At 41.2% G+C, this 25118-nt stretch overlaps 1 protein-coding gene across 15 annotated transcripts in view; it reads left to right on the top strand.

Moving 5' to 3' along the window:
* fat3a (FAT atypical cadherin 3a) overlaps positions 1–25118 on the top strand; it is a 284665-nt gene that overhangs the window by 82540 nt on the left and 177007 nt on the right. For all 15 annotated transcript variants that reach the window (XR_006378550.1, XR_006378549.1, XR_006378548.1 and 12 more), the window contains exon 2: positions 7514–10840. Coding sequence is in view for 11 of the 15 variants with exons in the window: in XM_044202274.1 (XP_044058209.1) it covers positions 7531–10840 (3310 nt within the window). In the remaining 4 variants the exon portion in view is untranslated. The remainder of the gene's footprint in view (positions 1–7513; positions 10841–25118) is intronic.

The following is a 25118-nucleotide window of genomic DNA, read 5'->3' on the forward strand; positions in this document are numbered from 1 at the left end:
AATGGGTTAATATCACCTACTTTGACACACACTGAAAGTTCATTACCACCTACACACACACTCTCTCTCTGAGGTGGAGGAGGGAGCTGGGCGAGCGAAGAGAGGAGGGAGAGAGGATAACGAGTAGAGAGGGTGAGTGAGAAAAAATGTGGCAAATGTGGGAGATGGGAGAAAGTGAAAGCGAAAGGAGGCAAAGTTAAACTAGGGGGGGAGGAGGAGAGGAAGGTGACATGGAAGGACAGAGGAGAGAAGGATGAAGATGCAGTGAATAGGGAGAGGAGGATTTAGGAAGGAATGAGGGAGAGAATTGGGGGCAGAGAAGAAGAGCAAAGGGATGGAGGGATTGATGAGGAGAGCAGAAGACGAGAGTGAAATAGTGAGTGCAGCTGGGAAGGAGACTAACAGGAGCAAATGAAGGAGGGTGAAATGGAAGGAAGGTTGGAAGGAAGGAAGAATAATTGAAAAGGGAGGGAGGGGGAGGTAGAGCTTTGTGGGAGAAAAGGTAGGAGGGAGGATAGAGGAAGGGAAGAAAAGAACATGTGAGAAGCAGGGAGGAGTGATGTGACACACATCGAATAAGAGTAGTGGAACAAAGCTGACAATACAAGAGCGTAATGGCACTAGGGTGTGTGTGTGTGCGTGTGTGTGTGAATTCTGACAGAAGGAATTCTTCTTTTGTGCCTGTCACTGTACCAGCACTGAGGAGTTGGCTGGTACCTCCCTATTGGCCAAGACGACGTTCAGAAAAAAACATTCTTGAACCTGATTGGTCAGCGGGGTACAGCCCTCTACCTTCTCCCTCTAGAGATCTCCCAGAGACTCCAGATCTTCTCACATCTCAATATGGACCACACTGTTGTTGAATCTTGAATCAGTAGTCCAGGCTTAATGGAGCAGAATCATTCAGTTGGGTGTTTGGTTGATATTTGTAGAGTTTGTAAGCAGAATGGAAATAGCGAAACTGGACAAATTTGTAAGCTTCTGTATATAACGAGGCCCTACAGTATAACATTTCCTGCTGGAGTTTATCAAATTCATATGTGGTATGAAAATCCAGACCTGTGTCCACTGTGTGCTGAGGACAACACTGTGATGTGAGGGGGTGTTGAACAGTATAAGTGAATGATTGTGCTGCTCTGCTCGCCTCACTGTTAATTGCTCATCCATTACTCTGAGCTGGATTACATACACACCAAGGACATCAGCACTGGACAGCATTAACAGCCTAATGGATGTGTGTGTGTTTGTGTTTGTGCGTGTGTGTGTGGAGGAGAGAGGAAAATGGGAGCTAGTTTACGAGTGTGACATAAATAATCATGGTGCATGTCTGCACTCTGCTCTCTCATTTTATATATAACCATTTGTTCGTGTCACCATTACTCTAGGGCTACATCCACCTGATAGCACATTAGGGAAGAGCTGTGTGTGTGTGTTACCCACTGCCAGTCTAATTAAGAATGTGTCATTTACCTTAAACCACAGAGGCCAAAAGCCATTAAAACACCTAGTATTACATCACCAAACACACACACACATACACACAGTATTAATACAATGGCTGATGTGTCCTTCCTTGTTACAAGGAAGCAGGGAGGCTCATTTTTTACCCGTCTTTCTGGTACTAAGGTAGTTCCAAAAGCTGTAGAGCATTAATGAGATACTGGATTCTTGGGGCCGATATTGATATTCAAGTGTTTAAAAATTTATGATTAGGCTATATTCGTTTCTTAACATAAAAACACAATACGAAAAAACATTTTGTTAAGGATCTTAAATGTTGTTATTAAAGAATTATGACTTTTACAGTTGCAATATAAACTTGTCACTGACCTCTGCTGGACAATGTGACTATGTAATTACACCCGTGTTTCTAAATGTCCTCAGACATATATTTGGCATTTCAGTACTGCAGTTTCTTGTTACTTATCTGCCAACATATACCGTGTATCCGTGATAAGCTAAACATGTCCATGTAGTGGTCCAGCTCCAAAATGTGGCAGACAAAATTGGCTGGAATCATTTGGACTGATAAGCCTCGGTTCACCATTCAGAATCAGAAATACTTTATTGATCCCCGAGGGGAAACTCTTTTTCAACTTTATTAATTGTGTTTTATTGGCTATCAAACCCAAAGGAAACATGATGGACTAACATAAACAGTATTTGTAATAGCTATTTAAGAACAGCTCAGCCTTTGCTTTATCGAGTGCCTTCTGGGGTTTGAAGCATTGTTGAAGTGATTTTTCCATCATCCGTTCACTCCTTCCACCACCTGACATCAATAAAGACATAAAGCTCCAGTGTGTAACATTTAGGAGGAGCTATTGGCAGAAATGGAATATAATATTTACAAGTATGTTTTCATTAGTGTACAATCACCTGAAAATAAGAATTGTTTTCATTACCTGACAATAAGCCATTTTTATCTAAATGGGGAACAGGTCTCCTTCCACAGAGGTCGCCATTTTGCACCGCCATGTTTCTACAGTAGCCCCGAACGGACAAACCAAACACTGGCTCTAGATAGGGCCGTTCACATTTTCACAAGTTTCGCAGCCACCGTAGTTTCTACTACACGCTTGGAAGGGGAGGGTGAGGCGAGCGGTATTCAAATGGTTGCAAACTGCAATATCGCCACTAAATCCTACACACTGGACCTTTAAAGGTCTGTGGTAGAACAGTGCCCTCTTCATGTTGTCTTTCATAATGTATGTAACTTTATTTATTTTATTTATTAAGAGCAAAACGTCACAGAGAATGGACTCCAGTTGACTGTGCTGCAGCTCTAAAGTGGTGATGTATGAGATACAATGCAAATGCCTGAAATAGTTGCCAGTCTTCTCAGTAGTCTTTAACCAAATATGTCAGGACTATGTAACTATCTATAGATAGTTACCCTCATAAAGGTAGATTTAAGGGAACTGTCCTCCCAAGACAAATGACAGCATTAGGGATGAGTTATGCTAGAAAAGTGCAAACTCTCGCTCTCTGTACCGATAAGTCCACTCTGCGCTGGAGGTTTCAGGTTTCTTTGCTGGTGGCATTGCGACTGGCTTTTGAATGTGTGACGTCCCAGATCTTTACCTTGCCCAGAATACGTTTGAGTCTTGATTTTTAGGAAAGTGTACAGACATCTCCCTCTTCAGTAGAGGAATGTGAAAACAACTCTCAGTGACAAACTTTGCACAAATACAGCTGATTTCCCTCTACACCAGCTTTGTATTGAAATACAAGGAGTTTTTTTTCTATTTCTATTTTGAGCATGCAGTGTGTAGGGTAACCCCTTGCCCTCAGTACAGTAGTTAATTGTAATGTTTGTGCTGTGGGAACAGAAAAGATATGAAGTGTATTTTGCTGTACTTCATTGGATGGCAGAAGAGTAGAATCAAATCATATAAAACCAGAATGTAAATGGACTTAGATTAGAGTTGGTCTCCAGAGTCTTCCTCCCAAGACAAAACAACTCCAATGGTGCACACAGGTTAGGCCCTTGCTTAACTAGTGCATGTGTGTATGTATGTGTAAAGTAGTTGTTGACTAGGCAGTGAAGACAGATGTTGGGTGATTGGCTTACTTCTTTGCCTTTGTTTGCCAAACATATTTTCTCTACATGCATACACCCCTGCACACAGGTAGGGGTGTATTGTATTCCTGAGCACCCAGGGGATAGATATTCTTAGGGGGGGGGTCATAGGTTTGTGTTCAGAAGTGGGTGGGACACACTTTGGGCTGCCCCCAAAACATTGATAATTTGATACAACACAGAGTACCAGCATGGCAGGCTGCAAAATTTTACAAACCTATTCTTGTTTTAAAATTACCAGACTGCCTGTGCCTTGTTTCTTGATTTGACATGTTTACTGTTGTCTTGTCTTCACACATGCTCTCTGTGTGCTGTGAGTCATGGTTTGCGTGGGTAAAGAACTAATTTCAGCCTGCTGCTATACATCATTTTGTTGCCTCTGTCAGCTCCTCACTATATGCGTGTGTGCATATGTGGGTCTGCTGCTTTGTCAGCATGTAAGCTGGTAACTAAGGCAGAAACCAGCAGCCTCACCAGCAGGCCTGCTTCTCTCTGTTAGCTGTTAACATATAGCTGTGTATTAGCAGGGTCAGAGAGGCTGCTAGCTGCTGTTTGCCACACAATTCAAGGCCAATTAGCCTGTAATGAAAAGCTAATGAGAGGATGTTTAGAGCTGATAGTAAGTGGGGCTTCTCTGTGGAGAATGATAGTGGTTTTCTGTGTCGCTATCGTGGTGTGTGTGGCAAAAATTTAGTAGACACATGCTTGTGGGGTTTCCTTGGATAGAAACAACATGGCAATTATGCACAGAGCAGAGAAGCAGAACGTGTGTCCATGTGTTACAGCCAAGCATTGCTCAAACCAACATAACTTTATTTTGAATTCTTGTAGACATCTTAAGGTTTCCAACGATTCAGTATATGTCACTTTGACAAAACAATTCCAGCTCTAGCACCACTTACTTGTTTTTTCCAGAACTTTCAACCGTATCGCATCTTAATCATCAGTGGTTGGAGTTTGTATGTCAGGCTATATGACATTGCCATGTTCCTTTGAATCCAAACCAGGATTCAAAGGTATAAATACAAGGCCCTATAAGGTTATAATATATCTACACTATGCTATGCTTTGGAAATGATAAGCAGTAAAACAAAATATATTAATTTGATTTGTAAAACATGGCCTAAAATATGCCAAAATACTGGTGTGGTCTAAAATCATACCATCAATACCAAAATCAAAACTTCATGTATTCCCCCTTGTGCTGCCACAATCTGTTTAGTTTCTCACTTCTATCTACATGCACAATGCATACACACACACATTGCAAAAAACCTAAAAAGAGAAATGTGTTTACAGCCACACTACAGAAAACACAAGCCTAAGCAGAAATTTGCTGCAGGGTGTGACATGGCAGCTCCAGCCTGCCGATGGCTTCTCTTTCTGGTAGATAGTACTTGTGAACACTGTTGTCACTAATCTCAACAGTATTATCTTAAGGGGAGAGCAGAGCAGCATATTAGGTACATGTGCTCATTGTCAACCTGCTGTACACAACCAGCCCTCAGGCCAAAGCTCTACATATGGGGGCCAGGAATGAGCTCTAATGTCCACGAAAATGTGCGTGTGTGTGGTGTCAAACATCCAAATTTGACTGCCTCTCTGGTATTGTGGGATTGTAACAACTGAAAATAACAGCAGGCTAAATTCAAGCTCTACATTAGTAACAGCAGTGGTGCCACAGGCAGCTACAGTCTAATGAACATTTTCCACACACATGCTATCTAGCATACATGTAATAATAAGCACCATAAGGTGATAAATGGATTTTGTTGGTTGCGTTCTAAGACATCCAAGAGTCCAGTGCCTTGCTCAAAAACATTTTGCTAGTGAGCACACAGCAGCTGTTGGGGTATCAAACCTATGATAATTGTTTTGTGAAACCACTAGGTCATACATGTGTGTTGGAATACACACAGCGCTGGAGTCAGCGGGATTTACTCTTGCCAGTGATAGTATCACAAACGTCCTTTAAAGATAATCGTCTCTAAGTCTGTTTGGAAATCATATAAAAAGGCATTCCTTATACCTTTAGATCGTGTCTTATAATGTATTATAATCTCATCTTTAGACTTTTCTCTAGGATCAAAGTCATCCTGATGATTGTTGTCTGTCCAGGCATGGTTATAGTGCAAACAGGGACTGCAAGTAGCTAATACAGCACGACGTTACATAGTGCAGATTTGCCATATTATTCTATTTATATAATATAATATAATATTATTCAACTTTAGGGTAAAAAACATGGCTCAGGTTTGGCCTACAGCTAATTTACTTACTCCAGGGCAGAAATACACTTCTTGTTTACCTTTCTTAAACCAGTAGTTTCCATATTTTGTTGTCTGACGTATCAGCAGCCCTATTAGATCGGCAACACTAATTTGTAATCCCATATATTTATTCACAAATACAATTATATATACAGTATATGTTTCAAATTAGCTGTGCTACTCACAATTTTTCCACTTACTCCCTGGTAACTGCAGCAGTAACCCCTGGTTAGGAATCACTGACCTAAATCACGATGGGAAAGTCAAACTTTATTTATCCCAAATGGAAATACGAAACAGAAAAGGCCAGAGGTGATAAAAAGCTTTTTTTTTTTGTTTGGCTCAGAAAGTCCCATCAACATGGTTCTTATATCCCTGGAACACTGGCACTTTCCTCTATCCATTTAAATACAGATATTTGCTGTGTGGATATAGAGGCATACAACCCAAACAATTTCAGATCCTAGACCATGTATATATATGGTATGCTTAGGTTTGACAAATAGCGACTGTGCTATAAGTATGTAAACTGAAGAGAAAAGTGAACAAAATGCCTGCCAGTGTTAAGGCATCATTACTGTGCCTCCCTGCTGGCACTACTTTTTCAGAGGAGAGATGTACTGACACAGCTCTGAGACACTTAAAGCAGGAAAGTCCCCCCCCCCCGAAGTTGACACTGAAATGACAGTTTCAGGTCAGACAAAAGTGTTGTTTTTGGCATTTCATTCGGGTGGATTCTAGTCTTTCTTTCCTGAATGACTGTTGAATTGTATTTAAATACAAGCTTAAGCATTGGTTTGCATTGTTTCAGATAAGGTGGTTTTTGGTCACACTCACAAAGCCAAATGTTTTTTTCTTTCTCTCAGAAGTCAGACAGGATTGAGGTCCTGTCTGAAACAAAATAAAGTTTGTACTCTTGCAGGAGCTGTCTGCACTTCTGTGTTAGTGAGAATTTGTAGAATTACCCATGCATTTCAGCAGTATGTTATTATCTGTGCGCTTGGACACGGTCTGTCTTTTCCCACCCCATCTCTCCATCCCTTGAGGTGGAAAGTGCAGAGTTATCAAAATGCAGACCACTGTGGCACTCCAATGGCCATGACATGGCTTTCACCAGATCAGGCTTTTCTCCCAAAACCCAGATTGGCACATATTTGTGGTTGCTTACTTTCAAAACAGTTTTTTTTCTGAAAAAGAAAACAACATCTGAACACAGCAGCTACTTGACTCAGTTTCAAAACCATATCTGGTTTGTTTCTGGAGATTTTACATGGGTTTGAGACACAGGGCTACAGTTTCCATGTATTTCAAGAAAAGGGTTATGATACGGTCATGGTGTGGCAGGCCATCATTTTGCCTTCTGCAGTTCTTTTGTGTTTGTTTTGGTGATGTTACATTTCTCATAGCTGTACAATTATTTTGTTCCTTTTCAAACCATCTCTGGTTTTTCTGAAACTTGCAATTGACTGCCAGTGTCCAGAGACCACACAAGGATGATGTCAACCTTTATTTTGGTTGCCCGGCAACTGTGGATGCCCCCTCCCCACTTTTGATCAATCTCTGTAGTCCAGTGGAAAATGAGTTGCCTGTAAATGCTGTAAATTCCTCCCCTGTGGCTAACCTTTCTCTCTCTGTCTCTGTGTGTCTCTTTCTGTTTCAGGATGGAGTGATGATGGGATGGATGTGAATATGGGCCAGTGGGCAGGCATGCGAGCCCCTCTCTTCGGCCTGGCCCTGCTGCTGCCGTTGCTGCTCTTCAAGCCGCCACCCTGCTGTGGCCAGAACACCCAGGGGGCCCCTCAGGATGGACCTCACTTTGGCTTCACTCAGGCTGTCTACCATGCTACAGTTTACGAAAACTCAGCAGCACGCACCTATGCCAACAGTAAAGTTAAAATGGGTATCCACCTGGCCCAGCGCTCCTGGGAGATCCGCTACAGAATCACCTCAGGTGATGATGAAGGATTTTTCAAGGCAGAGGAGTATGTGCTGGGCGACTTCTGCTTCTTGCGCATAAGGACTAAAGGTGGCAATGCAGCTATCTTGAACCGAGAGATTCAGGATAATTATGTATTGACAGTGAAAGCCTCTGTCAAGGGAGAGGCCCTCCTTGAGACCTGGACTAAAGTCAGCATCCAGGTCTTGGATATGAATGACCTCCGACCCTTGTTCTCACCCACCACTTACTCCGTCACCATAGCGGAGAGCACCCCTCTCAGGACTAGTATAGCACAAGTTACCGCCACAGATGCAGATATTGGCTCCAATGGGGAGTTTTACTATTTTTTCAAGGAGAAAATTGAGCTGTTTGCAGTACACCCAACTAGTGGAGTGGTTTCTCTCAGTGGAAAGCTTAATGTTGATCAGCAGAACCGGTACGACTTAGAAATCCTGGCGGTGGACCGTGGCATGAAGCTCTATGGAAATAATGGAGTCAGCAGCACAGCCAAGCTTTTTGTCCATGTAGAGTGCGTGAATGAGCATGCCCCAGTCATGAATGTGGTCACCCACAGCCCCTCGTGGCTTGATAAGAATCCTGTGTATGTCATGGTCACTGTTGAGGACCTAGATGAAGGCTTAAATGGAGAAATAGACTCAGTGGTCATTGTGGGTGGAAACCCCTCAGAGCAGTTTTTCGTAGAAAGATCTGAGAAAGGCGAGTTTGCCATAAAGGCCTCTGAGTCAGTAAATTGGGAGACTTATCCTTATGGCTGTAATCTCACTTTGCAGGCTAAAGACAGGGGAACCCCACAGAAATTCTCTGCCGTCAAGGTTGTCCATATCTTGGTCAAGAAACGGCAGACAGCAGAAGCTAAATTTGAGCAGGAGTTATATGATGTTAGTCTGAATGAAATTTCACCACCAGGCACGATTGTAGAGGCTATTAAAATCAAGCCAGAGCCTGATGATGCAGAATATATCCTGACACCATCTGCAGATTCTGTTTTTTTTCAAATGAACACCCTAACAGGCGTAATCTCCACTACTCGCTGGTTCACTCAAGTGACCCAGGATGTCTTTATTCTAGAGGTATTGGAAATAGATAGTGAACTCAAAGTTAAAGTGCGGGTAACCATTGAGGATGCCAATGACAACACACCAACATTTGATCAGTCCTCTTATGAGGTTTTGGTCAATGAAAGTGTACCACTTGGGACCAATGTATTAACAGTTTCTGCAGTGGATGCGGATAAAGGAGAAAATGGATACATAACTTACAGCATTTCCAGCCTTCACCCATTACCCTTCAAAATCAATCAGTTTTCTGGTATCATCAGCACCACTAAAGAATTGGACTTTGAATCTTCATCAGAGAGCTTTGTGTTTGTTGTCAGAGCATCTGACTGGGGGTCACCTTACAGGCGAGAGAGTGAAGTAAATGTAACAATCCACCTGGAAAATATAAATGATAACCAGCCATTGTTTGAGAAGGTAGCATGCCAGGGGGTGATCTCTAGGGATTTCCCAGTGGATGAAGTGATTACTACAATGTCTGCGATTGATATAGATGAGTTAGAGCTAGTAAAATATAAGATAATTTCAGGGAACGAATGGGGGTACTTTGACCTCAACCCGGACTCAGGGGTCCTCTCACTGCGACATCCCCTTGCCACAGCCAGTCCAAAGAACAGTGTCTTTTGTCTCAAAATAACTGCCACAGATGGTGAGAACTTTTCTGATCCTATCTTTGTTAATATCTCAGTTGTTCATGGGAAATCTCCACCCAAAAGTTTCAACTGTAAAGAGACAAGGGTAGCCCAAAAGTTAGCTGAAAAGTTACTCAAAAAGTCCAAAGCTAGCACCCAGCCCAAAACTGAGGAAGGTTTTATTGACCTTTTCTCTGTCAATCGGCAAACGCCCCAGTTTGACAAAGCTTTTCCCACAGATATTGCTGTACGGGAAGACCTAAAGGTTGGCTCGAGTGTTTTCAAGGTGAATGCCTATGATGGTGACACAGGTTTCAATGGTCAGATTCTCCACTCTATTTCAGATGGAAACACTGACAGCTGTTTTACCATTGACATGGAGACTGGCCTTATCAGTGTCTTCCTGCCCATGGACAGAGAGAAGAGGGGTCGCTATCTCCTCAACCTAACTATCTATGACCTTGGCCTGCCACAGAAAACTGCCTGGCGTTTGCTTACTGTCTACATAGAAGATGCTAATGATAATGCACCCCAGTTTTTGCAAGAAGGAGGCTATAGAATTGTCATACCTGAAAACACTGCCATAGGTACAGATGTCATCCAGGTTGAGGCCACTGACAAAGATCTTGGACTCAATGGAGAGATTGTGTACTCTGTTTTGACCAGCACTACCCAGTTTGGTATCAACTCCACCAGTGGGATAGTGTATGTTGCTGGTCAACTAGACAGGGAGTTTGTTTCTGCTTTTAACCTGAAGATTGAGGCCCGGGACAAGGCAGAGAAAGGGAGCCAGAGATTTTCTGTGACCACTTTGAAAATCATATTGGAGGATGTTAATGACTGTCCCCCACTATTTATCCCCAGTGTGTACAAAGCCAGGGCTCTGGAAGATCTTCCAGTAGGAACTGTTGTGGCCTGGTTAGAAACCCAGGACCCAGATTTGGGATTGGGAGGCCAGGTCCGGTACTCTCTAGCCAATGACTACAATGGATGGTTTGAGGTAGACAGGGCCAGTGGGGCTATTCGGCTGACAAAGGAGCTGGACTATGAGACACAGCAGTTCTACAACCTCACTGTGAAGGCCAAAGACAAGGGAAGGCCCGTTTCTCTTCTTTCTGTCACCTTTGTGGAGGTCGAGGTTGTAGATGTGAACGAAAACCTCTATGCGCCATACTTTTCCCACTTTGCCTTGACAGGATTAGTTAAAGAGAATGCCCGCATTGGAACTACCCTACTCCAAGTCACCGCTAACGATGAGGACGCTGGCAGAGATGGAGAAATCCAGTACTCCATTCGTGATGGGAGTGGGCTTGGACGATTTGCCATTGATGAAGAGACAGGTAAGTTTTCTTTGAAAATGTTGTGTGTATCATGCTTTTAATCAGTATTGCCCTATTCTGTAGGGGTTCTGTAAAAGGTGTAGAATTGGACTGATTATTGATGTGAACTTGAGTCTGGAAGATATCTTGCCACCAGATCACATGACCCCACAGAACCCTGTAATTATATTCAGTGCACTTATAGTGTCATATTTGCCTGAGCTTTATATCCCCTAGAGTTTTGACCAGAACTTTCTGACATTCCACTTTCAGATTTTCATAGTTCTATTTCTATTGAGGGCTCTTACTCTGAGGTCTAGTCAACAAAACCAGAATTTAAGAGGTAGATAGAATAGATGTAGAATGTATGTAGAATTACTAAGATCTAGCATCTACTTCATTTAAATTAAATTAGAGTTCCATGGCTGTTTGAATGTCATTTTGTGTATTTTGTATTGTGATGGTCAGGGCCTTTTCCAAATACTCATTTGAAAGTGCTTTACAAAAATATGGTATAAATACAGTAGCATGCACTCATTAAAAGTTTTTTAAAACCTTTTTACAGCTTTTTTACAGATGGAATGGTTGTGACAGTTCACCACATACAACATCACTGCAAACATAAAGGACATAAGTTCAAAAAGAAAAAAACATACAGTACACAACTCCACATACAATTACAATTAGGAGGAGACGCTAAAAAAGATGGTGAGCTGGGTGGAGAGGGTCATCCATGATCTTGATTGCTCGTGAGATGGTGCGTTGTGTGTATATGGAGTCCAGTTTGGGGAGTTTGCAGCCTATGATCTTTATCAGTAATCAATCAACAGGATGCTCTGGATTATGGCTGTATAAAATTGGACCAGTAGACCCTGCCTGACTCTGTTTTTTGAGTTGTCTCAGGAAGTAGAGCCTCTGTTGGGCTTTTTGCATTTGATGGTTGGCTTTGAGGTCCCATTTCAGGTTATTGCTGATGTGTGTGCCAAGGACCAGGACTAGGTTATTTTCCTTGCACCAGTTGACTGACTTCTCTCCCTCCTGCCTGTAGGTGTCTTCATTGTCTTTCGAGATCAGTCCTACAATTGTGGTGTTGTCCGCTGGAGTTTGATGTTGAACTGAAATCATTGGTAAAGAGGGAGAAGCGCAACGGGGACAGAACGCATTCCTGTGGTACCTCCATGCGTGGGGAGGGGGAGGGAAGAAGGCTTGGGCGGTATCAAGGTATTACGGTATACCAGGGAATTTAGATATCTTGAAGGTATGGTTTTCAATACCGTCAAAAATACAGATGATCCTCTTTCTATTAAACTGATACAGAGATGCTGTGTTGAGGTTAGGGTTGAGCGATATGTTAAAATTTTCCAGCTGTGCAGGTGTGTTCAAAAACAACATTTTCACTGCGGCCAATGCAAATTCCACATAGAATTTGAAAATAAAAATAATGAAATAGTTGTAATAATAGTAGTAAGACTAATAATAACAATTGTAGTAGCAGTTGTCGAGCAGGAACATGGGAGCAGCAAATGGCCCACAATCACAGATCCAGACTCTGCAGCTCCGGAGGCAGAAATACCTGCTGAAAGTGACAGAAGGAGAGAGGAGACAGACAAGAAAGCACAAAACTACGGAGAGAGAAGATGTCAAGCGCATTAATGGAATAAAAATGCATACAGATGGAGAGGGAGAGGAGGAGAGAGGAGCTCAGTGCATCATGGGAAGTCTTCTGGCAGTCTAGGCCAATAGCAGCATAACTAAGGGATGGTTCAGGACTCACCCAAGCCAGCACTAACTATAAGCTGTATCGAAGAGGAAAGTCTTAAGCCTACTCTTAAATGTGGAGATGGTGTCTGCCTCTCGAACCCAAACTGGGATCTGATTCCACAGGAGAGGAGCTTGATAACTGAAGCCTCTGGCTCCCATTCATCTTACACAGCTACTCTGTGTTACTTAAGCCCTGCCCTCAGGAAGGAATCTGCCTGAGTATCTGCCCTCAGCGTGTCGTCTGTGCTGATAAAGTCTTTTGTGAAGTGGCTGTTTGGTCTCGCCTATGTACCGTTCTTTGCAGTTTTCCTCACTGCACTGAATGGAGTAGACAACATTGCTCTGTTTCTGTGTGGGTAACTTGTCCTTAAGGTGAACGAGTTTCTGTCTTAAAGTGTTGCCTGGTTTAAAGAAAACAGGAACATCGTGCTGTCTAAAGATCCTTTGTAGTTTTTCAGACAGTTCTTATGATGTTGTGTCCTTGTTCATTTGCATCCCAACCTCAGAAGCAGTGACAGAGGTGATGAGAAGACTGCAGGAGGACTCCACCTTGCAGCAAAGGACCAAGCTTACACCTGAACACATATGCAAACTATTAGACATCTGTCTCAACACAACCTACTTCCAATTCCGGGGACACTTCTACAGACAGCCACTTCACAAAAGACTCAGAGTGCAAATGCACAGAGCGCCGTACATTTGCATCTAAAAGCTACAAACCACACATTTGAAGACAGCGAGGTGAAGATTCTAAGTAGAGAGAAGAGTTGGTTTGAACGGGGCGTCAAGGAAGCCATTTTTGTGAAAAAAGAGAACCCCTCTTTGAACAGAAATGGTGGTCTGAGATTCAATCTGCCCAAAGTCTATCAGAGTGTATTATCACCTTGGTCACGCCTATCACATGCTAATGTGTTAAACATGTGTTTAACACATTAGCCCTGAGGGCAGGGCTTATGTAACACAGAGTAGCTTAAATTTCCAGTTCCCGTCCAATTTTTTCACAATTGAGAATGACTTCCGGATGGGAGTCTTGATTCTGAAAACAGTGTCCAGATGACTACGACTGAAACCTTTTCTACCATATTGTCAATAAGAAAAATATAATAACACAAATGTCAGTAATGCTCCATCGTAAGACTCTGACCTGTTGATAATTCCTGAACCACTGCAGCTTGGGCAGCACAACGGACTGACTAAAATGCCCATGTGAAGGCACATTGTAGCAGGGCTCAAGCACTTTGACCATATGCTTAAATTCTCTATTCTCTACGACTGATTATGGTTGCATATCTGCAATGATAAATACTCCTATAGCATTAGTTATTACTTTCGCACAGTGCGAATCTGCAGTGAGAGGTTGCCTGAACACTGTGGGGAGAAGGACTTGCCTTCCAGTCTGTTTTTGTTTTGTTCCGCTAATCGACACATTTGTGTGATGCTGTCTTAAATGACATGTTTGAAGTGTTTCCACAGACATAGCTGACTTCAGTTGAACAATGTCAGCTGTTTGACACTAATCGTTGTCCACTCATGCTGTACCTAACCGGGAAACCGTAATGCTCTATACAGTGGATTTAAATGTCACAGGAGGATCCTCCAGCCCTGGTCTCTCATTTGTGCTTGCTGTGGCTTGTCTAGTGCCCCCTCTGGCCCATGCCAAATACATCGCCAGTGCCTGATTGAAGGACTGAAGGTGACCGATGTTACACACTAACACAAACTTACACACAGACACACACGCACTCCTACACATACACAATCATTAACCCAAGGTGAAGAACAGTAGCACAGAGGAGGGGAGGATTTATGGTCCTTGTTAGCTGAGCCTTGGCAAGCCTCATAAATCAGCCCCAAGCTGCTGAGAAACACTACAAACACAATTACAATTTAAAGATAATTATTCTGGCCTTGAAACACTCACACACACGCACACACAAACTCTGACCAGCTCTGTAAACCATAATGTTGAACATTCATTTTAATCTTCTAATTTTAAAGTCTTTATTTGGTCATAGGGGCAGGGCCTGGGTGGACAAGCAAATGAAAACCACTGGCTAACTGTGACAGGCTGAGACTGCTGTCAATCAAGCAAATACACTTCAAACTCACAAGGCTATTAGCCTGAAATAATCTTTTTTCAAATAAAGTCAAAATAAAGGATGATATACTGTAATCATATCAGTATTCTATTAATAGGAGTTTTAAAGAAATTTCCTGTAAATGATTTAACCTTGCATATCAATTATTATTTCAAAGTCCACCAGATAAAACAGAGAGCCATAATACACTGACTGAAGGGACTGATTTAGCTTATTCAAGTCAAATCAATCTAAGGATGTGTTATTAGCGTGATATCCAAAACAGACACAACACTAAGCAGGTTATAACCTAATTCAGAAAACTGCCCCTCACCCTGCTGCTAGTGACAAGAGTGACTCTGCTGTCCTGACTTCAGTGGGGAGTTCATTCCACCACTATAGGGCCTTGACAAGAGTCTTGATCAGGGTCCTCAGAATGATGGGGAGGCCAGTGGTCCAGAGCAGAGGAGCACAATTGTTGTGCTGGAGGGTAGGATGCCTACATCTACATTGTCCTTACGATCTTTCCCTAATCTTATGTTACCTAACCCTAACCATACCTTAACCACACTGTAGTTGCCATGCGCAGATACGATAAGAATTTGAGAAATGTTGGCACTAGACGCAACCCCCGCCCGCCCCCACCCCAATTTGAATGCTCCATTCATCATTCAGGATCACTCTTGTGTTCCTTACCTTCCGACTGGCATCACTACAGTATTGTCAATGGTGATGGAAAGGTCTCGGTATGATCATCCTTTCCCTCGAAGGAAAGGAAAGAAACACAAGCTTAGTCTTGTCCAGGTTGAGCCTAATGTGGTGCCTTGACATCCGAGCAGAGCTGTCAGTGATGCGATCCTTCAGTTTTGTTGGATAGCTGGGTGTCGTCAGCATAGTCATGGTAGAAGAGTAATAGCAGTGCTAGCCAGGTTTTAGATGGCATGAATCACTTGCAGGGACACTGCAGCATGAAAATTGTCAAATTAATTTAAAGATAGTGAACACTATTTGCAGCAGAAGAACAATTATATACACTGTAGAAAAGGTTTCAGTCGTAGTCATCTGGACACTGTTTTCAGAATCAAGACGTTTCGGCTCCCATTCGGAAATCATTCTCAATTGTGAAAATGGTCTGAGAACTCAGAAATTTTAGCTACTCTGTTTTGCTTAGGCCCTAGGGAGGAGTGAAACCTTTTCTATGATGGAACACTCCTGGACGAATGAGGGACTACACCGTCCAATTATATACACTATTTCAGTGTCAGTCTTTAACAAACTGCATCGATCTTCTTTCAGTGAATCCTCCTGGTTTGGCCTCTGGGCTGAAAAGGTTCTTTATTTGGTCTTTAAGTGTGTATTTAGCACTCATATGTATTAGGACTGGGCAATATATTGTCGAATATATTCAATATATTCGAATATTAATTAATATAGCAGATGACCATATTCGAGTTTTCAGTGTTTCCGTTGGTCACCGCTGAGGGGTAGTCTGGACCAACTCTGCTGTGAATAATACAAGACGTCGTAGTAACATTACATAAACTTTCCTTTCAGCAACTGCCTTTCAGCAACTATTATACTGCAACCTTAGCTTATCTACAGACTTAATGGCTGACTAAAGTAACATAACGTAAGGGAAAGGCTCACTTTCACAACAACACAGCTGGTTACCCACAACGGCCGGTAACGCAGGTGCAGTTGTAGTTGTGCTAACCAGAGGTGAAAGAAGTATTCAGGTCCATTACTTAAGCAAAAGTACTAATACCAACCCTGCTGTGAAAATACTACATTACAAGTAAAAGTTCTGCAAGTACTCATTGTGCTGTAAAATTGTCCCTGTCAGTGTTTTAGTATTATATATGAGGATTAATGTTGCTGCTTCATTAATGTGTATGTTGCATTTTACTGCCCAGATGTTTAAGGCTGAGCTACTTTTAACTGTTTTATATACTTTTGGATAGTTTAATCTACAGCAATGCATCATATTCTACAAGATCATCAAATGTTTGCACTATTCGGGAATATACGGTATGTTATTTTAGAGAAATGTGTATATCGAGATATACATTGTATATCGCGGCATAGCCTAAAAATATCAAGATATTCGAGATATTATTTATAAGCCATATAGCCCAGCCCTAATATGTTTTAATTCTCCAAGTGTGTAGGTGCTTTTTTTATATATATTTCCCAGCCTAAAATAATGAGGTAGTGGGCAGCTTAATGCTGGAGAGAGGAAATCGTAGCCTGTTGTTGTTGTGTGTGTTAACATAGATGTGTTGTAGTCTGCCAGAAGCTGCAGTAACTGGATACTTAACATTAGATGCTCACCTTTACTTCTCACACACACATACATACACACACTAACCTTGGAAGTCGAACCTTTTCATGTCATTCTCCGGCCCTCTCTGTTCAGCAGGAAGCTCTTCACATCAAGACTCTTAATCACAGTGTCACTTCTCCCTGGGAACCACTGTGTTTTGGGGGAGGTGAAGAAGAATTCATTGCTCCCAATTCTACAGTGATTAATTTCTAACAGGCTGGGAGGCCCACAGCTTTGTTTTCAAACAAAACCAGCATTGTATTGAGCCTTGAATGTGCAGCCATAAGTTAACATAGAGGCAGATAGATGGGGAAAACACACACACACACACACATATCCACACTTGACTGCCATTACAGGTTGACATAGTATATATACTATAAGCTCATTAGGTAAATCCAAACATAAAAAGTACTGACCTGGTGATCTTCTTACAGTATTCCAGTGCTTCCCATAAACTTGTGGCATTTCTTCTTCTGTGTGGTTATCCTGGAGATACAATGTCTGGAAAACATTTATGGTTGTTTTACCATCAAAATCCACACACACTTACACAAACCAAAACAGTTTTATCTATCTTTAGGGGGATTTTTAATGAGAGACACCAGGCACATCAGGGGAGTCTCTAGAACTCATTTAAAATGTCCAGCATTTGATCCCCACAAAATTGTCGGACCCCACAACGTGAGTGGGCTCCCAGTTTTGGTACGCCACAAATATAGAAACACAAGACCACACACACCACAGCCACTTAATGTGCTGACTATGGTGATGTTTTACTGCCTCATATAGAGTCTTTGTGGGCAAAATGTGCTTGTTCTTATTGGCCAGCAAGGAGATTAATACAAATTTCTGCATGAGCTGACTGTACTGCATACATTGTCATTCATGTGTAAGAATAAACATGTTGGCTGCAGCAGGTTGAAACACAGTTTATTTGCCTGCTGCAGCAATTTAAAATGCTATGTTATGGCCATTGCATTACACAATACACTTTTGTCAAACAAACAGCATAAACAAATAAAAGATACTACTATTACCATTCTGATATGTCTGCTAGTCATCCATTTTGGTGCACAACAGACTCCTCATCTGGGTCTGACTGAGGATCTACTTTTTATGTAGGATAACAATGTTAAACTAAATATTCATTAAAATAATCATAGCAGAGTATTTTTACACACTTTAAAACGTGTCTGGAGGGAAATTTTAAAAACACTGGTTCAATACAGGTAGAGTAAGCTAATTTAGCTCAAAACTAGCAAGGCTAGGCTGGATGTTGCAAAGTTCAAGGTTCAATTTATTAATTATATTAATTAAAATTATACAATGAATTTAAACTTGATTCATATAAATTCCACAAGCATGAAAAGATCAGTTAAAAATGGGTAAAAGATCCAATACAGCAATAGTTGACAGAGCTGAACTATAAAGGTTTGTTTCAAGGTCAAGAATGAACTTTCAATCTCAAAATTAAAACAATGGTTCTTTCCATGCAAGTTGAAAGTGTCACAACTTGAAAATGTGGGACTGTTGCCATCTAGCTACAGCAAACATCTGAAACAGTCAGTACACTGGCTGTTCGTAGCAAATAAACACACTCTACAAACAGTCCAGTGATCACATTTACATTAATGTGATCACACACAACCTTTATGTCGGTTAGGTATACCTGCCAACATTTAGGTTGGCCAAGGTCGGGGGGGGCGCGATGACCCACACCCCTTGGATCTGGGTGTAGGTTGCCAGGTTGTGGTTACAGATGGGTTAAATTGTACGTAGTGTGTAGATTGTGTTTCATAGACAAGCTGGCAACTTGGGTGACATCAGACAAATATCCAAAACTTGGATCTTTGTGTTCTTAATAAAGTTTGAGGGCCATGCAAATTTTCCCAGGAGAAACAACAAAACAGGAAGGCACTGGGAGATGGCCTTGAAATACGGGAGCAACCTGGGAAAAACAGGAATGTTGGCAGGTATGGTTAGGTGACACTAAGCATGTTGTAGATTAAACAAACTCTTTAATGGTATTTTTTCTATAATCGATGCATGCATATGACAGTCACATCTTTGTAGGCCTCACGTGAGTGTGGCCTCTACAGCCCAATCCTCCTCCACTACCTGTTGCTTTAAGCACACAGCAATATGTTTGACCAACAGCACACACTAATCACACACTCTGCACATTACACAGAGCTTCACTCCTTCTGTTACCATAATTAGTAAATGAATGACTGCATTTATTATAATTACAGGCTGAGCATGAGTGTCTTGGTGAATACTTTGCTGCGTTGAGGTGTCAGCTGGGATATGGAAAGAGCCTGTGTGTGTGTGTAGAGGTAGCGGCTGGGAACGATCATAATACTTACTCATTAGTGAGTACAGGGCTGTGGTGGATAACTTTGTCTCATGGTATGAGCAGAACCATCTGCAGCTCAATGCGACAAAGTCTAAGGAGCTGGTTGTAGACCTACGACGGGCCAAGGCACCAGTGACCCCGGTTTCCATCCAGGGGGTCAGTGTGGACATTGTTGAGGATTACAAGTACCTTGGACTACATATGGACAATAAACTGAACTGGGCTAAGAACACTCAAGCTCTTTACAGGAAGGGCCAGAGTCACCTCTATTTTCTGAGGAGGCTGAGGTCCTTCAGCATCTGCCAGACAATGCTGAAGATGTTTTATGAGTCTGAGGTTAGCACAGTGCTAACCTGTATGCTGTTGCATGCTGGGGCAGCAGGTTGAGGGTAGCGGACGCTAACAGACTCAACAAACTGATCCGTAAGGCCAGTGACATTGTGGGGGTGGAACTGGACTCTTTGTCTGTGGTGTCAGAGAGGAGGATGCTGGCCAAACTACATGCCATCTTGGACAGTGTCTCCCACCCACTCCATGATGTGCTGGTCAAACAAAGGAGCACCTTCAGTGGAAGACTCATCCCCCCACAATGCACCACAGAGCACCACAGGAAGTCATTCCTGCCTGTGGCCATCAAACTCATTAACTCCTCCCTCTAAGTGTCAGTCTGTATGACCCTAAGTCATTAAACTGGACATTGGATCATTAACATCACTGCAATACTTGAAATAATTGTCTAATATTCTGTGTTATATACTCTTTTCAGTTTAAAATTCCCTATTTATTGATATTTATTCATACTTCTATTACTGCTGTGCAATATCCACCGTCTCATAATCATCTTAATAAGCTACACTTAACTTGACAGTACATGCACTATTACTTATTACTTATATTATTACATTGTATTATTATACTGCACATACTTATCATCAACCGGTAATCCACTTCTCACTTTGTACTTTACACTTATTTTAATTTTATACTTATATCCACTTTGTACTTAATTTTTCTTGACTGTATTATAGTGTATTATATTTGATTTGCTTAGTACTTCTATTCCTGTGTGCACTGACGTGATAGTGAGCAGTTGTTACAAAAGAGTTTCCCCTTGGGGATCAATAAAGTATTTCTGATTCTGATTCTGATAAATGAATGATATTTGGATGCTTTGTTGCCTACTGACCAGGGATAATCCCATATGGGCTTTTGGCTGATTTTAATATTTCATGCCACTTTAAATTTAATAAAGTAAAAAACAAAAATCCAAAAAATGTAGCAGTGATTACCTTCAAAACATCTTCAACAGAATATTAAAGGAAAATGATGTCACATACTCTCAGCCACTCTCAACACAAATCACAAACCAATCACAAACATGGTTTCACACTAAAAGTGGACTTTTTTGAATGGAAGTCAATACAGATGGAGATTTTTGATGCTAGCATCTAGTGGCCATTAGCGTTGCTGCAACTTAAGACACTTCCTCCTAAGCTTCTGGCCATGGTGGTGGCTGCTTGATGCTAATAAAGCATAATGGGCTTGACACACAGTAGGTACAGAATGTCAAAAACTGATGAAACAATCCCATCTGACAGGCTTATCAAATAGTAGAGTACAGGTACAGCAAATTGTGGGTTTAGTTGTGCTTGGTTAATCATGGTTGCCCTAGAAACATACAACAATTCAGGCAAAGAAATAGGAAATAACCTGGTGTCAAAATGATTTATACATTCCCAAGTAGAGGGCCAAGCAGAAGCGCACTGTGACCAGAAGGTCAGCGGTTCGATCCCCAGACAAGCAGGAAAATTTGGGCATGGAAAGTGATAGAACTGCACTCGACCCTCCCTCATTACCAGCACTGAGGTGCTCTATAGCAAGGCCCTAAACTGCAACTGGGCCAGTGAGCTGCTTGGTGACCAACAGATCGGTTGGGGTTGAGTGTGAACAGGTTGTTTCTTAGTGCTGCTCTTAGTGATAGATCCCTGATTAATTAAAGGTCAAAAAAAAAGAAAATGTATTTAAATAGTCAAGAAATCACACTAATATAATTATATAATCAGACTTATAGAATGTTCAGCATCGATACAAAAATATTTTAACATATATGCATTAAAAAGATGACACCTAGTTTTCTAATCTACAGAGATGGTCACTGATAGGCAAAAACAATCCAAAGTTGTACAATTTTCAACTTTACTGGAGCACATCACAAGCCTGCTGCTGATTTGTCAATTTCAATGTCAATGAAATTGACAAATCAGTAATATTGTGTTATCATTTTCCAAAAATCCTGTTGTCCAAAAGTTATTTCATGATACCAAGTGACTTAAGTTAATTACAGATTAACTGCAATTAGAGTAACTGTAATTAAAAACAAAATAATTAATAACTAAGAACTTTAACTTAATAATAATTTTGTTAATACATAACAGTGGAACATAATTATTGTATTGACATGATTTTTTTTTACCATTAATCTGGATACATTTACCACATTTTGATATATATTGATAGATAATAAGATATTCATATTAATATCATGATATTTATTTCAAACATATCACCCAGCCATAGCCCTACCTGTTAAAGTAAACTTTCCCAGGAGCAAAATTTCACCAGCTTGATCATCGCATGGCACTTCATAGGCAGAGGGCTCCCAGATTTCAGAGACTGGCACTCCAAGAAAAATAATGGCATCAGTTATTTGTCCAAAGTTTAAATATGGCCTGTGTTTATGATGAACTCACAAGGACCTGTGGTGGTTGTGTGAATTATGGCTGTTGTCTGTCAGGAGAAAAGGTGCACGTAGTGTGACGTTATAGAGCCACAAAACTTTGTAGGGAGGAGGTCGGAGTGAAAGGGTGGATGGGTCAAAAAAGCATGAGACTTTGATGGGAGACCACTGTTCATTTCCGGTGTCCTACCAGCAGTCAGTATTGGTTTCTTTTAATTATGACCATGATCGTTCCCTAAACCTATCAAAGTAGTTTTTCTTTTAACCATGATGACGAAGGTTCCTTAACCTTAACGAAGCACTTGTTTTGAACCCTAACCACAGTCTTTCTCTAACCCTAATCAAGTAGTTTTTATGCCTAAACCTACCTAAACCTTACCTTTGATGGTGGCAGATCAGGAAATTTGTGTATGAATATTTGTAACGAATATTTCCAATGGAAGGCACTGACAAATTGTGTTATTTGGATGTCAGATCTAACATCTGTCATTTTTAAAGGCAAAGAGAAACAAAATTTAGTTTTGAGGACTTGCTGGAGTTTCACTACTTCGCACCTACTCCCATGAAGTAAATAAAGGGGGCAATGTAGAGCCTCTGCAAATTCCAAATGAAAACACTGGCCACATGAACTGACTTTCCTGAACTATAAATGTGCACAGACAGAATGTTATTAAACAATTCTGCAAACCCCCTGATTATGCTCACTGTAAGTGTTTTTAAAATTCTTTCTTTCTACAATATGTGTGTATGGTAACTACAGTTCGATTAAGATTAGGGAAAAAAAGTGGTTACGGTAATAAAAAAGTGAACATTAATTGCAGGTCTGAAATGGGATTTAAACCCGACGTCCATAATCCAGTAACAAATATGGATGTAATTCCTATGGCTACTGGGATCTACATAACCAGGGTGGATCACCAGAAGACTGATCCAACAGTAATCCATTTGGCTCTATCAGAGAACGGGTCGAAGGCAGTATTTTTCAGAAATCAAAGAAAGCACACTGGATTTAAGTGTGCTTCCTTTGATTTCTGAAACAAGGTTGTTGGTTTGAGATTTCACTTGAGCCTTGATTTCAGATTTCATTGAAATATCAGACATAACTGATAATATATACTTAACCAGGAAGTGGCTTTATATGGCTTCTTTTGGGCTGAGGTTGGCCTGCTTGTGGCCTGTGGCCTGTGGAGAACAGGGTTGGGCCTCTGGCTGCACACAGACACACACATTCACAAAGTGCAGAATATAGGCTAGATTTCCTGCGCTGAGGAGAAAAATAACATTGGTAATGATAGCCTGTGGTTGCCCTCACTGCGGGGGCAACCAGCACACACATACACACACGCACACTCTGTACTGGTAGGGTGTAGTTTCAGTGACAGAGCAGTTCGGCTTGGAAAGCAATTAGGATTAAACCTGTGTGAATTGCCTACACACCTCATGCTCATCACAAAACACACACTCACAAACAGGCAGTACAGTACGCAGACACACACACACACACACACACACACACACACAAGTCACATTCAAAATGTAAAATCAACGCTCTCCTGCCCTACAACACCGTGTCCTCACTTCACCCACTGGACAAATAAACCTGTTCAGTCACTGAAGTATGTCTCACTGACTGCTCTCTCTTTCTCTAACACACACAAACACACACATTGTACCATTGTGTTCCTGCCATCAGGCACACATCTTCAGGTATGGTGTTGTGAATTAGTGACCTGGTTAAGATATATAGATATATGTGTATATATGTGTGTGTGTGTGTCCTAGTTTATAGTTACATAATAAAATAACAAACCCAATGAGTCCCTGTATGTGTAAGATCTAATGAAGCACATATTTTTAGAGTAGCTGGGAGCTACACAAAGCAACAGAGCAGATATTTGGCACAACTGATGGAGATCAGGAAAAAATCTGATCTAATTGTCTTTTTTTGTATTTTAATATAAAATATTCTATATATTTAAATCACAGACAAAGACTTATTGTTGGCTTTTTTTTTTTAACCACAATCTTTTCCTAACCTTAAACAAGTGTTTTAGTTTCCTAATCATAAGCATACCTTAACCATACTGTAGCAGCCATGTGTGGATATTGTAGAAATTGATAATGTAATTTTAAAATGTGCATTGTACATTCATCAAAATCAACCAAAGCAAAGTTCTGACTGCTGACAGCGTTGGCATAATGCTACAGGCATGAAGAATGATAATGCTGTTTAAGCAGGCGTTCAGACCGCTGTGTTTGGGGGGAGGTCTTGCCAGATGACGCTGTGCATGCAGAGCCAGAGTCGGCCTAAGGTGTGTATAGTGCTGTTTTGCTGTGTATGAATTATGCTGTACAGCTGTACAGTACACACAGTGTGTGTTATTGCAAGCTTGAAAAACAAGTTCTTCACATCTTCATATTTTTCATGTTGTTCACATTTTAAAAAGTGTTTTTCATGTTATTCATGTTGTTCATATCCCTTTTATTAATTTTTTTTTATCATTTTGTATATAACACTTTAAACTGCATTAGTGTAAAATGTGCCCTGCAGCTTGAACTAACTGTGTTGTCAATGGCTTCATGGTTGGCTTTGTCACCTTAAAGCAAGGTCCTGCATTCCAATTTAAATTTCACTGTCCAAACTCAAGTGAAGCTCAGGTGAGCTGAATACATTTCTTTGAGTTGGCCGTGTAATGGGCCCTGAATGTAATTCATAATGATATGCTAAAGCTCCCAATTCCTCCCCAGAACCCTACAGATGGATTGGCGTACTTTACCATCATCATTTAGAACATCAAAAATAAAACAAAGCTGTCTGTAAACTTGAATTACCACTACAAATATTACCATTACCACTTACCACAACCATTACATTATTATTTTAAAATTCTAGATGGAATTTGCATTGTGCTTCCCCCTCCCCTCGTTTTTCTTGCCACTGTTGCTAAGCGCTTGCTCATGGTGGGAATTGTTGGGTCTCTGTAAATAATATTATAAAGAGTATGGTCTAGACCTGCTCTATAGGAAAAATGCAATGAGAT

This window comes from Siniperca chuatsi, linkage group LG7, assembly GCF_020085105.1.
Source record: "Siniperca chuatsi isolate FFG_IHB_CAS linkage group LG7, ASM2008510v1, whole genome shotgun sequence".
In the NCBI taxonomy this organism is placed as follows: Eukaryota; Metazoa; Chordata; class Actinopteri; order Centrarchiformes; family Sinipercidae; genus Siniperca; species Siniperca chuatsi.